Source organism: Hemitrygon akajei, chromosome 20 (assembly GCF_048418815.1).
Source record: "Hemitrygon akajei chromosome 20, sHemAka1.3, whole genome shotgun sequence".
NCBI classification, from domain to species: domain Eukaryota; kingdom Metazoa; phylum Chordata; class Chondrichthyes; order Myliobatiformes; family Dasyatidae; genus Hemitrygon; species Hemitrygon akajei.
This window is the reverse complement of record NC_133143.1, coordinates 11,684,385-11,699,741: the sequence shown is the minus strand read 5'-3', so window position 1 is coordinate 11,699,741 and position 15,357 is coordinate 11,684,385. Positions and strand designations below refer to the sequence as shown.

The 15,357-nt window shown below is 43.2% G+C and overlaps 1 protein-coding gene across 2 annotated transcripts in view; it reads right to left on the bottom strand.

The window, feature by feature from the left end:
* Window positions 1-15,357, bottom strand: part of LOC140742217 (solute carrier family 22 member 23-like) — a 106,755-nt gene that overhangs the window by 77,562 nt on the left and 13,836 nt on the right. For both annotated transcript variants that reach the window (XM_073073045.1, XM_073073046.1), the window contains exons 2-3: window positions 10,956-11,059; window positions 9,980-10,134 (exon numbers count right to left, since the gene is read on the bottom strand). In XM_073073045.1, coding sequence (XP_072929146.1) covers window positions 9,980-10,134; window positions 10,956-11,059 — 259 coding nt within the window. The remainder of the gene's footprint in view (window positions 1-9,979; window positions 10,135-10,955; window positions 11,060-15,357) is intronic.

Below are 15,357 nucleotides of genomic sequence, written 5' to 3'. Positions count from 1 at the left end.
TCAATGCTTCTCATCATCTTATACAACTATCAGGTCACCTCTCATCCTCTGTCACTCCAAGGAAAAAAGACAAGTTCACTCAACCTGTTCTCATAAGGCATGCTCCCCAATCCAGGCAACATCCTTATAAATCTCCTCTGTACCCTTTATGTTATGTTGAAATTGTATAAGGCATTGGTGAGGCCTAATTTGGAGTACTGTGTGCAGTTCTGGTCACCTATCTACAGGTAAGATAGTAAAATTGAAAGAGTACGGAGAACATTTAGAAGGCTGTTGCTGTATCATGAGAACCTGAGTTAGAAGGAAAGGTAGAACAGGTTAAAACTATTTCCTTGGAACATAGAAGAATGCGAGGAGATTTGATAGAGGTATACAAAATTATAAGGGGTACAGATAGGGTAAATGCAAGCAAGGTTCTTCCATTGAGGTTGGGTGAGCCTAGAACTGGAAACCACAGATGAAAGGTGAAATGCTTAAGGGGAACATTTTCACTCGGCAGTGTTGAGAGTGTCACGAGCTGCCAGTGGAAATGGTGGATACGGGTTCAATTTCAAAGCTTAAGAGACGTTCAGATAACTACATGGATAGGTGGTATATGGTCGATTATGGACCAGGTGCAGTTCGATGGGACTAGGCAGAATAATAGTTTGGCATAGACTAGATGGGCTGAAGGACCTGTTTCTGTGGTGTCTTGCTTGGTGACTTTGACTCTATGACCATGACTAAATGCTCATACAGGCCAGTGTGAGTGGCCATCATAAAGGCTGGTCCTTCCTTACCATCCCATTTCAACTCACTGCATTGCACAAAACAAACCATTCCCCTCCACAGATCTTGCCTGACACGGACCATCTGCTTTACATTTTAGATTTCTCTTATAAATATTACACGCTTCATGAAAGACAAATGCAACTCATTCAAGGCAAATGCAGATAAGACAGGAATACAATTAAGGGATGGAACCGTCTCAAAGACAAAGTTGATGAATTACCGAACTCTGTAAATAATCTGTTTTGAGCTGTAAGATTGAAGCTACGTTGTCATTGTTAAGTATATAGATTTTCCCTTGCAAGCACATTGATAACTTGATCCACACTGTGTTTGTTGTAGTTTATTCATCATCCCCGTGCCGAAGAAGTCTTCAGTGTCCTGCCTAAATGACTACCGTCCCGTTGCACTTACATCCATCATCAGGAAGTGTTTCGAGAGGCTCGTCATGAGGCATATCAAGACCCTGCTGTCCCCCTCACTGGACCCCCTGCAGTTTACGTACCGTCCCAACCGCTCAACAGACGACGCCATTGCCACCACCCTCCACCTGGCCCTAACCCACCTGGACAAAAAAAGACACATACGTTCGGATGCTGTTCATAGACTTCAGTTCAGCATTCAACACAATCATCCCTCAGAAACTGATTGGAAAGCTGAGCCTACTGGGCCTGAATACCTCCCTCTGCAACTGGATCCTAGACTTCTTGACTGGGAGAGCTCAGTCAGTCCAGATCGGGAGCAGCACCTCCAACATCATCACACTGAGCACAGGGGCCCCCCAGGGTTGCGTGCTCAGTCCACTGTTGTTCACACTGCTGACCCATGACTGTACCGCAACACACAGCTCAAACCACATCATCAAGTTCGCCGATGACACGACCATGGTGGGTCTCATCAGCAAGAATGACGAATCAGCTTACAGAAAGGCGATGCAGTGGCTAACGGACTGGTGCAGAGCCAACAACCTGTCTCTTAATGTGAACAAAAGAGATGGTTGTTGACTTCAGGAGGGCATGGAGCGACCACTCCCCGCTGAACATCGACGGCTCCTCGGTAGAGATCGTAAAGAGCACCAAATTTCTTGGTGTTCACCTGACAGAGAATCTCACCTGGTCCCTCAACACCAGCTCCATAACAAAGAAAGCCCAGCAGCGTCTCTACTTTTTTCAAAGGCTGATGAAAGTCCATCTCCCACCCCCCATCCTCATCACATTCTACAGGGGTTGTATTGAGAGCATCCTGAGCAGCTGCATCACTGCCTGGTTCGGAAATTGCACCATCTCGGATCGCAAGACCCTGCAGCGGATAGTGAGGTCAGCTGAGAAGATCAGCGGGGTCTCTCTTCCCACCATTACAGACATTTACACTACACGCTGTATCCGCAAAGGAAACAGCATTATGAAGGACCCCATGCACCCCTCATACAATCTCTTCTTCCTCCTGCCGTCTGGGAAAAAGCACCAAAGCATTCGGGCTCTCACGACCAGACTATGTAACAGTTTCTTCCCCCAAGCTATCAGACTCCTCAATACCCAAAGCCTGGACTGACACCTTGCCCTATTGTCCTGTTTATTATTTATTGTAATGCCTGCACTGTTTTTGTGCACTTTATGTGTAGGTCTGTAGTCTAGTGTAGCTTTCTCTGTTTTTTTTTTATTACGTAGTTCAATCTAGTTTTTTGTACTGTGTCATGTAACACCATGGTCCTGAAAAATGTTGTCTCATTTTTACTATGCACTGTACCAGCAGTTATGGTCAAAATGACATTAAAAGTTGACTTGACTTGACTTATTACTCTATATTAGAAGATGTAGCTGAATGGTACACAGCACATCACAGCACAGAAACAGGGCCCTCAGCCACCATATCTGTGCTAACCATCAGTTATCCATCATTTCCCAGCAATTGATCCACAGTTTGGCAATTTGAGTGTTGTCAAGATACATGTTACAAGAGACTGCAGATGCTGGAAGCTGGAGCAAAACAAAAGTGCTGGAGGAACTCAGCAAGTCAGGCAGCACAGGAGGGGGAAAATGGACAGATGAAGAGTCTTGAGCTAAAAGGCAACCAGTCCAGTTGAAGATTTTCAAGTAAACTGTGTACCAAGTCCACACCGACCATCAAGAATCCCATTTCGTTTTCTCCCTACTCCCCCCAGATTCTACCAGAGGGCAAATTACAACAATTAATTAATCGAGTCCTGGAGCAAGGCAAGAGTGTTACACACCTGTTACAGCAACTAGAAAAGGATTATTCTTACCCTGAACAAAATGGATATTTTGTCACTTGCCCCATCACTGAAATGTTCCCACAATCAGTGAACTCACTATCAGGGGCTCTTCATCTCCTGTTCTTGATATTTATTGCTCATTTATATTATCTTTTCTTCTTTTTACATTTGCACTATGTAGATGTGCTCAATGGGGGAGGGGAGTGGGAGAGGGCTTTTCCCATGATGGACTGGGCCATATCCACTATTTTTGTAGGATTTTCTCTTCAAAGGCATTAGCGTTTCCATAGCAGGCTGTGATTCTACCTATCAATATGTTCTACTCAACTATAGATGTTAGTAAAAGTTACAAATGTTGTGCCAAATCTTTGCAAACTCCTTAAGGAATTTGAGGCACTGCTGTGCCTTTTTTGCAATTGCACATCAGCAAACTTGAATAGGGCACTGGAGCTGTGCTTAGCCACAGTCATAAGTGTAAAGTGAGTAGAGCAGGGGGCCAAGCTCAAAGCCCTGTGGTGATGGAGATTGTGGAGATGTTCTTGCCAATCCAAACTGACTGGGGTCTCCGAGTGAGGAAATCAAGGATCCAGTCACACAAGGAGGTATTGAAACTTCTTGATCAGTTTTGAATACTGAGCTGTAGTCAATACAGAGCATCCTGATGTATGCATCTTTGCTGTCCAGATGTTCCAGGGTTGAGTGAAGAGCCAATGAAATGGCATCTGCTATGGACCTGTTGTGTCAGTAGGCAAATGGAGTGGATTCAAGTCGCTTCTCATGCAGGAGTTGATATGTTTCGTCACTAACCTCTAAACACTTCATCACTGTGGATGCAAGTGCTAATGGCCTTTATTCTCAGGCATCGGTATAAAGCAAGCCTCCTTAAAGCAGGTGAGTACCTCAGACTGCTGAAATGAGAAGTTAAAGATCTCAGTGAACACTCCAGCAAGAGAGGAGGAGTGAGGAGATAGGTGGAGATATACATGTAAATAGCGATGTGGCAATTTTGATATTTTAAATTCGTTGAACTCGGTGTTGAGATCTAATGGCAGCAGCACAGGGTAATCCTGAGCTTCCAGTTGTCTGTTGGCTTAGTTCTTCACCTCCTTCCCACTCTGACCCCTCAGTGTAAAGCCTCTTACACTGCTCCAAAGCACATCACAAGCTTGAGGGGCAGTACTGGACATATTACAGCCCTTGGAACTCAGTGAATTCAATAGTTAAGGATAGATTGTCTTTTTGTTTTGACAAAAATGGACACTTCTAATGCAATGTCATTCATCTGAAATGTAAACAGTGTTTTCCCTCTCCACAGATGATGCCTGACCTGCTGGGTATTTCCAACAAACCCTTTTACTTCAGATTTCCAGCAACAATTTCATTCCAGCATTTTGAATTCTTTCCTTCCCTGACTTCATTCATTAACATATTTACATCGCCTTTAGCAGTAAGCTGTAATGAACCACCGTGTTTTGGTACCATAACTAGCAGCAGGTTCCACCCACTCCAGAGGCAGTCCTTTGTTCTCTACACCCACTCCACTGCTCAGGAGCTTGCCTTCTGACTTCACTTGTTTTAATGGAGCATTAACTGTTTCTCTCCCCACAGATACAGTCTCATCTGCCGATCATCTCCAACATTCCCAGTTTTACTTGTTTTCTGCTTTTTGTTCAAGAATCCAAGTTTGTGAAAGATACAGAGGTGGTAATGCGAATTATGAGGAAGACGATTAATTAGCTAAAGTATACAGGTAGGTTGGTTGTATAGACAGATTGATGATGCAAGTAACTTGAATCCAACCACAGTGGTAAAAATAGTGTTATTTATACAGAGCAAGATAATCTATGCTCAGAGAAATTTGAGTGGCCCTGCAGGAAATACAGGTTTGATGATCAGTAAGAAAATAGAATATTGGATCAAGTACAAGAATGGGGAAAAGTCTTACTGCTCTAATCTTAGTTCTTTAACGAGCCTCGCTTTGAGTATTTGCTCACTAGGGTTTAGAAGTATGAGGGGTGGTCTGATCAAAAGATGGAGAAACTTCACAGGACAGATGGTGAGAGAAGACATATCCCCTCATGGGCAATCTAATACAACAGCACACAGTAACATGGCCAGCTCAGACAGATGCAAGGAGGGGTTTCTTCTTCCAGCTGTGAATCTATGGAAATCTTTATCCCAGGACCTGTATAAAAATCTATCCCAGGAGATAGACTTTTGGACAGAAGAGAAGTTAAGCTTATGGAAGTCAACAGCAAAGGCGTGGAGGCCAAACAGCAGAGCTGGGTTGAAGTTCTGCAGAATCTTCTCCTGCTTCTGTAACTTGTGTTCCTTTGGTTCAATCAATACACTATCAGAAAACAGTGCAATTACTTCCATGGACTGGAGCTTCAAGGTCTCAATTGAGTGGTGTACATTGGATAACCTCATTAACGAGGTTAGGGTAGAGACAATTGAGAACAGTTCTTCACTTTTAAAAGTAGAGTCTGTCCTACAGCATAGCAAACAGCCCTTCATCCCAACCATCCATGCTAACCCATATGCCCATCTAAGGCAGTCCAAGTAGCATGTACTTGACTCAAATCCCTCCAAGCTCTTCCTGTCCTTGTATCTCTCTAAATGTTGCTATTAAACCCTCCTAACTACTTCCTCTAGCATCCTGTATGAAAACATTACTCAAGTTCCTCTTACAGCCTCTAGTAGAATTGACCAACCCTGAGATAAAGACTGCTTGTACCTTTGCTGATTAGAATCAGACTCAATTCATAGAAACAGATGAAATGCAAGAAATCCTCAGCATTTCCAATGGATGACATTTCAAGGTGCTGATGTTTCAGCTAGGCACCTGAAAAGCCATGAAGGATTTGGATCTGACCCTGTTAGTCTCCTGCCTATTGATGTTGCCCAACTTGAAAATTTCCAGTCTTCTGTACTGTTCACACATTTTTCACCAAGACACACACACACACACACACACACACACACAAAGAGATTAAAGTTGGTTAAAATTAGGGTTCAATCAGAGGCTTAGCTGAAATTACTGACAGGCCAGAGGAACAAGGATTACAGCTGCCACATCAGAAACAGTGTGAAATATCTGGTTCAAAACTCCACTTTCCACACTTCCCTGATAACCAGAAACTTATCAAGTTTGAATGCCCATCTGATAGATCCATTCAGTGTTACCACAAAGCATGGAAAGTTTGAGCCGGCATCCCAGGCAGACGGGGAGGCAAAACCCCTTTAACTTGGAATAGTTTATCTACTCTGGCAGGAGAATGATTCAGAGTAGATCAGTTGTGATCCTGTTTAGAGATCAACATATGCCAAGTGTCTGACGTTTACAGAAAAATAAATGAAGAGGCAGGGCTACAGGAACAAGCAGATCAGATATGTAGATGTGCTCACCCATAAGCATGAAGTATCAATGGACAGCTCAATAAGTCTGTGTGTGGGTAGAAGACACGAGTAATCCAACAGCACAACACTACTCATTCAGTAATGCCACTGAAGCAACCAGACGAAGGAAGACACCAGGTGCAAACAACATGGACACTGATGTACCTCCTGTCGACTAGCAGCCATGAGCCTGTGCATACACGACTGGAAATCTGCAAGGTAACTCAGAATAGAGAAGGACTTTGTGGCTACTTTTTAAAACTTTCCTCTCTCTGCCTGGCAGCCAGCTAACTGGACTAAAAGGCTCCTAATGCCATCTAATACTCCAATGAAGTCACTGGTTACATGGCCATAGCAGAGCAAATGGGCCAATTGGCTTGCTTGGCTAGGAACCAGCACAAACAAATAGAACAATGGCCTCTTCCAGTATACAAGAACATACCAAATGCTAAATAAACAATTTGGTAGGTGGTTAAAAATCAGAAGCAAGAGGTTTAAAAAGGATATCACGGTAACTTTGTCAGACAAAAAGTGATGTGTATTTGGACAGAGCTGCCAGAAATAGTGGTCAAAGTACACATGAGCAATGTTTAAATGAATGAATAGTTTGGAGAGGTTTAGAGGGCGAGGGGACAAACGTGGACCCAGGGACCTTTTAAGGGTTGTTGTCTCCCGATGCTCCTCTGATTTATGAAAAGGTGTCCACTCAGTTTCCATCCTGTCCCCCCAAAAAAAAGGCTTGGCTCCAAACTGGCTTTTCCATGATAAAGTCCTGCCATCTTTTACCACAGGAAGTTAGATCTCAGAATCACTGTGACACTGGCCCTACCTCACACATTTCCAGTGCTTGATCAGGGTCTGCAGTTAAGGACATGCTTTCTCCTGGACACACAAGCCTGCCACTCCATTGATGCTGCTGTACCCAGAGTTTCTCCAACATCTTGTATGTTGCCTTCTCTTCTCTCTTAAACTTGCTATCTCGATAAATTCAACTGAAGTTTTATATTTCGCATTCAAAACAATAAAATCTCTTTTCTGACCAATTGCCGTGCATTTATCATCTGAGAAAATGCACATTATTGGTTTTAGATTTTATACCACACGAAGGAAGTTCGGTAATAAATTTGCATTAATTTTCTGAAATACCAGCTCTCTCTTCCATCAAAAACCACAGCACTTCCAATGAAGTTACTATGGAATTGCATTTGTTCTGCTGTAGACAAACCAACTTTTATACCTCTGGGCCTTATAAACAAACCATATATGAAAGAGACAAGTACATTTCTTTTCTACTGCCCCTCAATAGTATCACCCAAAACATGACAATAGAGTTTGTTTTAATGTACTGGGGGGGGGGGGGGGGGAGAAGAAACACGAGTACCTGCTTGGCTGGAGGACTGTGACACACACCTATCAGGGGTGTAGAACACATATTCCACATCTAGATGATTTCACTTGAACAGGGAACAGGGAAAATATGTCAAACTTATAAAAATAGGAGGAAATATGTAGAAGCTTCAGGAAGCCACAAAACTTGCAGAATAGATTAAAAAGTCATAATTTTCATTGTAAAAGAAAATCAGTGTTGGAAGTTTAAATAAAATCTGGAAATGTTCTACAGTTGAGGCAGTCTTGTGAAGAGATACGAATTATACAAGTTAATATTTCAAATTAATGATCGGCAGAACTGGGAAATAGAAATTGGGTTAGTTTAAAACTGCAGAGGGTGGGACATGGAAGGATGGAACAAAGGTAATTTCCCTTAAAGGACTGGACTGTTGTGCAGATAAACTGCTGAAGCCATCTGCTGAATGATAACAAGAGCAGGACAGCTGTGAAGTACAAATCTGTAAGGAACGCACAGATCAGGCTACACTAGCAGAGACAGAACTTGATTGATCCAAATGGACTATTTCCATCACCATCACTTCCTAGGAGATGCACCACCTGCCCTTCTACCCTGTGCCTCTCATCATCCATTGATGGAAACAGGCCGTCCTAGGTCAGGGGGTTCCCAACCTTTATGCTGTGAAACAACTACCATTAAGAAAGGAGTCCATAGACCCCAGGACTTGCTCGAATACTAACCATCCAGCACACTGCATTTAGTGCTTGCAGTGTGGCTTGTTACCAGATACAGATAGTGTGTCTGCTTTACAAGCTCCTCTGTTCAGTCTGGAGTTAGCCGTCACTTTAATTCTCTATCCCACTTCTATCTCTCAGTCCTTGGCTTCTCGCACTATTCCAATAAGTCACTGTAAGCTTGAGAAACAGTACATCTTCCAGCATTGCAAAATGTATCCATCATTACTTCAGGTAATCCGCTTCCCACCTGCATATGAACAGTCCATTTCTGCGATACACTCAGTGCTACTTTACTGGGTACGCTTGCACACCTGCTCAGTAATGCAAATATCTAATCAGCTAATCACGTGGCAGCGATTCAACACAAAAGCATGCGGACATGGTCAAGAGGCTTAGGTGTTGTTCAGACCAAATATTAGAATGGGGAAGAAATAAGATATTCAATCACAGGCACTGGGCAGTAAGTTGGGAATCACTCTATAATGAATAACCAGCTTAAATTTTCACTTGTGTCTTCAGAACCTGGAGTCTGAAACGAGACAGTTAGTTTAACAGGGTGAAGTGTGTAGAAGAAAAATTACATATGGGTGCATGCTGTGAAGAAAAGGTCACAGAAGGACAAGGAGGAGGTGCCTCGGTGTTCAAACCTTTCATACTTGGAAAGTGCAGAACAGAGTGATTAAACATCCCAAAGGAGTCTTCAATTTTTGTTAAACAGATTATAGGATTATGCAAGTGAGGAAAAGGTCATGATAGTAATAAGATAGTGTGTACATGTTCTGGGATGTATTACAAAAAACTTTAAAGACACTGCTTACTATGCGTTTACCAGGATGTCAAGAATATAGGGCTATAGTTCCAAACAGTAGCAGTGGCAATCGACCAGTCCCATACTTATAGAAAGACCGTGAAAAGTTTGGAACAAATTGGAGAAACAGCTGAATGATAAACCACCAATTATTTTCAGTCCAATTAGTTGCGAAATGCATTTATAAAAAAACAAGCTCCCAATCCAAATCATTTTATAGCAAGTGGTAGGAACCAACAATGGGGAGCTAATTAATGGATTACGTAGCTACTAACATGCTCACATATTTCAAATTAAGCATTTCTGTAGCTCAGTTACAGCTGTGACACAAGACGTTTTGATCCTCTGCAAACAACTCCCACACATAATAACCATTCAAGTTACCCAATGATTCTTTTCGATGATGTATGAATCACAAATGTTGGCTGGTTTACCATGAAGTTCTTAAGATCCACCCAAGGCAGGAAACAGGTTTAACAACACATTCCAAAAAACAAGTTGGGTCACATGTTCAAATCTCCAGTTTGGGATTTTAACTTTATTTCCCCATCTTCTCTAACAATTGCTGAACTGATGTACAACACAATGTTCCTAGAATCTGGTTCAGAACAGTGTAAAGCAGCATTAGTTATACTTCCAGATTCAGAGACACCCAAGACAACTGCTTTATCAAAAGTGTTACTCACGTGTGACATAGAGTGTCAGAAATACCCCGGCTAGTGAAAAGCCCTCAAAGAACCTCAGGGTACTGAACATGGTGACGTTCACAGATAGAGCCACTGTCAGTCCAAAGATCAACACAAACAACACTGAGATAACCAGAACCAGCTGTCGGCCAACCCTAGGAATCAAAAGGCAATCTTTTAAATATTTAAACTCAAGCAGCAAAATTCCAATTTTTAAAACATACACTAAAAAAAACCTGCTAGATCAACCCATAGCTTCTTTCCCAAACAGTTACGCTTTTGGCCTCAATGTAAAACATCAAGATATTGTACTCACTCGTGCAGCAAAGAGTACTCAATAGCAAGATATTTTACCCTACTTTTATTTGTGAAACTAGTTATAAAACGGTTCCTTAAAGTTATCGTACAGAGGGGCAGTGAAGTAGTGGGGATAAACTCCCACTGCCTATTAAATACTCCAAATGGTGGGTGTCTCAAATAGCCTCTGACAAACAAGTCCAGCTCCTGGCTTAGCTACTAAGCCCGGCAGAACCACTTCTACTGACAGAAGGGATAAAGGCAGGGACTTGCGCTTTAAAGCCAGTCACTTCCAGCAGATAGAGGCTGGTCAGCCATAGTTGGCAGCTCATCTAGAAAGAAAACTCTGGTCTCAAACCTCAGCTGTCTTGTGGCTATACCCACTCATGGGGAAGGCTGTGTAGTAAAGCCCAGAGGGAACAATCTGGAGCTGGAATCCCTAAAGCAGTCCTATATTGAATTTAATGCTGACTGGCAACTCCTGCGATGCTGCCATGGCCAAACTTTATAGGTCTCTGCCGTTCCTTTGGATTCATCAGCCGGGTAGAGAGGGGAAGCACGCTGCATGGGAAACAGCTTGCTCTCCATATCATATTGTGCTGGCTGTGTAGACAGCAAGGATGCAACATCCATGACCAATGGAGGGCTGACAGTTAACAAACAGAGGTATTACACTTACCAATCAGCCAAGTTTCCTGTTACCAAGTAACCAATAATCAATCCAACCAGCAACGAAAATTTGGCAATGTGGACTTTCCATGAGGAATTGCAAATCAGGTTCCACTGGAGAAGATGAACAAAAAACATTATTAATATCATTAGCAATATCGAAGCTCTTACGATACTACCAAGCGCTTTTTCATCTGCCCTGAGGTTTGTTGATGCGCCTTACTTTTGATATTAACTTTTGCCCCAGGAGAACCTTTCCTCTATTCCCGATAAAGTGCTGGAAGCACTCAGATAGTCAGGTGACATTTATAAAGCACTAATGTTTCAGGTGAATGACCCAAAAAACTTCTGAAGGGGCAATACACACAAAATGTTGGAGGAACTTGGCAGGCAGACAACATCTATAGAAATGAATAAACAGTCAACGTTTTGGACCAAGAACCTTCTTTAAGAATAGAAAGGAATGGGGAAAAAATGCCAGAATAAAAAGGTGGGGGAAGGGGAAGGAGGACTGTCCTCAAGGTGATAGTTAAGTCAGGTGAAAGGAAAAGTAAAGGGCTGGAGAAGAAGGAATCTGATAGGAAAGGAGAGTGGACCATGGGAGAAAGGGATGGAGAGGGACCAGGAAGAGGTGATAGGCAGTGGAGGAGAAGAGACGATGGGCCAGAATAAGGAATAGAAGGAGAAGAAAAACATAAATTATCGGAAGGAGAAATTGATGCTAATGCCATTGAGTTGGAGGCTACCCAGTTGGAATATGAGGTATTGCTCTTCTTCACTCACAGTAAAAGAGGCGGGCATGGACCCACATGTCAGAATGCGAATTTAATTGGTTTGACCACTGGGAAACTCTGTGTTTGCTGGATGCTCAAAGAGGCCCCCAAATTTACATCGAGTCTCGCCAATGAAGATAAGGCTGTATTCGGAGCACCGGATACAATAGATTACCTCAAAGGATTTGCGGGTGAAGGGTTGGATTGTTTGGGGCCCTGAATGGAGGTAAGGGAGGAGGTAAATGGGCAGGTGCAGCATTTCTGTTGCTTGCAGGGATATTTGCCAGAAAGGAGATTAGTGGCAAGGGGCGAATGTACTAGGGACTCATGAAGGGAGAGACCCCTGTGGGAAGTCAAAAGTAGGGGGTGTGGGGTGGTACCGATATGTTGGTGGAGATGGTGGAAGTTCCGGAGACTGATATGTTGGACATGGAGGCTCATGGGGTGATAGGTGAGGACATTATTATGACGGCAGGAAGACTGGGTGAGTGCGGATGTCTGGGAAATGGGGCAGATGTGGGGGAGGGCAGCATCGATGGTGGAGGAAGGAAAACCCTGTTCTTTGAAGAAGAACATGTCTGATATCCTGGAAGGGAAAGTTCACCCTGGGATGAGATGGAGATGAAGGAACTGAGAAAAGGAACATTTTTACAGGAGACAATATGGGGAGAGGTATAATCAAGATAACCATGGAAATCTGTACAATTATAAAAGATGCTGGTTGACAGTGTCTCCAGAGATAGAGAGATCAAGAATAGGGAAAGATGTGTTAGAAATGAACTAAATCACTTTAAGGGCAGGGTGGAAGTTGGAGGCAAAGTTAACAAAGTTGACAAGCTCAGCATGGGTGCATGAAGCAGCACCAATGCAATGGTCAATGTAGAGCAGGAGGAATTTGGGAGCGTTGCCAATGAAGGCTTGAAACATGGATTGTACTACGTAGCCAAAGACAAGACAGGCATAGCTGGGGCTCGTGGCTAGTGCGGAAGGAAAAATTGTTGAGGGTGAAGACCAGTTCTGCCAGTAGGAGGAGGGGGAACTGGTTGGCTCTTTTGAGAAAGAAGCAGAACATTTTAAAGTTTTCTTAATGGGGATTGCGCATCCATTGTGAAAATGAGGCAGTCAGGGTCAGGGTATTAACAGTTTTTGAGGCTATCGAGAACATGTGAAGAGCCACAAATGTAAGCAGGAAAGGACTGAACCAAGGGGGAATAGAATGGAGTTAGGGGATATAGACACTAGTTCAGTGAGGCAGGAGCAGGCAGAGACAAAAGGCAGATCCAGACAGTCAGATTTGTGGATCTTTGGTAGAATCAGAATCAGGTTTAATATCACCAGTGTATGTCATGAACTTTGTGGCAGCAGCACAATGCAGAATACTCATATGCTCAAATATTATGTTTTAATTTATATATTACAATATATATATAATAGTTAAATTAAATAAGTAGTGCAAAAAAGGAAAAAAGTATTGAGGAAGTGTTCATGGGTTAAATGTCCATTCAGAAATTGGATGTCAGACGGGAAGAAGCTGTTCCTGAATCCCCAAGTGTGCCTTCAGGCTTCTGTATCTCCTTCCTGATGGTAGCAATTAGAAGCATCATTCCTTGAAGATGTCCTGGATACTATGGAGGTTAGTACCCATGATGGATCTGACTAGTTTTACAACTCTCTGCAGCTTACTTCAATCCTGTGCAGTAGCCTCTATCCCTCCCCCCCCCCCCCCCCATACCAGATGTTGATGCAGACAGTTAGAAAGCTCTCCACAGGAGATCTGTAGAAATTTACAATTGCTTTTTGTGACGTACCGAATCTCCTCAGACTCCTAATGAAATAAGCCTTCTTTGTAGCTGCTTCGATACGTTGGGTCCAGGTTTGATCCTCAGAGACACTGACATCCAGGAACTTGAAGTTGCTCACACTTTCCACTTCTGACCCTTGTGTGAGGATTCCCATGTCTTACCCTTTCTGAAGTCACAATCAGCTCTTTGGTATTACTTACATTGAGTGCAAGGTTGTTGCTGCAACACCACTCAACTAGCTGGTATATCTCGCTCTTGTAGGGCCTTTCATCAACATTTGAGGTGCTGCCAACAATGGTTGTATCAACAGCAAACTTCAGCATTTGAGCTGTGCCTAGCCACACAGTCGTGGGTGTAGAGAGAGTAGAGCAGTGGGCTGAACACACATCACTGAGGTACACCAGCATAGTCAGCGAGTGGAGATGTTATTTCCAATTGGCACAGATTGTGGTCTTCCGGTTAGGAAGTTGAGGATCTAGATGCAGGGGGAGGTACAGAAGCCCAGGTTCTGGAGCTTTTCAATCACAACTATAAGAATGATGGTGTTAAATGCAGAGCTTTAGTCACCATTCTGATATAGGTATTTGTATTGTCCAGGTGATCCAAGGCCACATGGAGAGAGAGTGAGATCACATCTGCTGTAGACCTATTGTGGTGATAGGCAAATTGCAGTGGGTCCAGGTCCTTACTGAGGCAGAAGTTGATTCTAGCAATGACCAACCACTCAAAGCAGGTTAAAGGAACTATGAGTGTGATGGCAGTGGATGGGAATTCTCCAGATTTAATAAGGTTAGCAATGGTATCTGAGACTATTTTGTAATGGGGCAATGTTTAAAATATTAATTTTATTTCTACCTCAAGATACCAGCTGATCCACTGAGGACTTCTTGCACATTGACCACCTGCAGCTTTTTAAGTCTACAAGCATCCTTCTCTTTGCCAATTTACTCAGCCAGTCCTCTTCCATTCTCCACACACAAATCAAATTCTGACTGAGCAATGAAGCACTTCCCACTCCACCTAATGGCCCATTTTCCGAGCACACAAAGTACATTGTGTCCTGTACTTTAACAAACGCCATTTCATGTGGCATCAATACTTGCAAAGCCTTGATCCAAATTACTTTTAGATCATCATCTCTGATAGTTAATGTGGCGAGGGAAAACCGTGTCTACAGCAATGCTACATATCCTTAAAAGAATAGATTGTGCTGGGACCAACCAGGTGGCCTGATAAACAGCCAGGATTTGCTAAACCTCACTGTCAACATGGTCAATCAGGTCTTGGTATGCTGGCAAGATGGAAGTCAGACTTCAATGATTCTTCACATCACCACGTGTATCAATGGCCACTGAGTAGACAGCAAGGACACCCATTTTACTGGTGACGTCCCAACTCTTCCTCAGCCACATTGACAACTGCATTGGTGCTGCTTCATGCACCCATGCTGAACTCATCGATTTCACCAACTTTGCCTCCACCTTCCACCCTGTCCTTAAATTCACTTGGTCCATTTCTGATGCCCTTCTCCTCTTCCTCAGGCTAAGTCCACACTAGACCAGATAAATCCGTAACCGAAGCTTTTTCTCTTCGTTTTGACACTCCGTCCACACTGAAACGGCGTTTTCCTTTCCTGAAAATGGAGCATTTCTAAAACGTGCTCCAGAGTGCGTAAATCTGGAAACGCTGGTTGGGCGGTGTAGTGTGGATGGGGTAACCGAAGCTTTTTAAAAACACTGTCATGACGTGCCGGAACAGATGGTGGCGGCAGCACGGCATTTCATTGTTTACTTGAACACAACCTCCAACACCAGAACAACAACGGCGGACGGCCAAA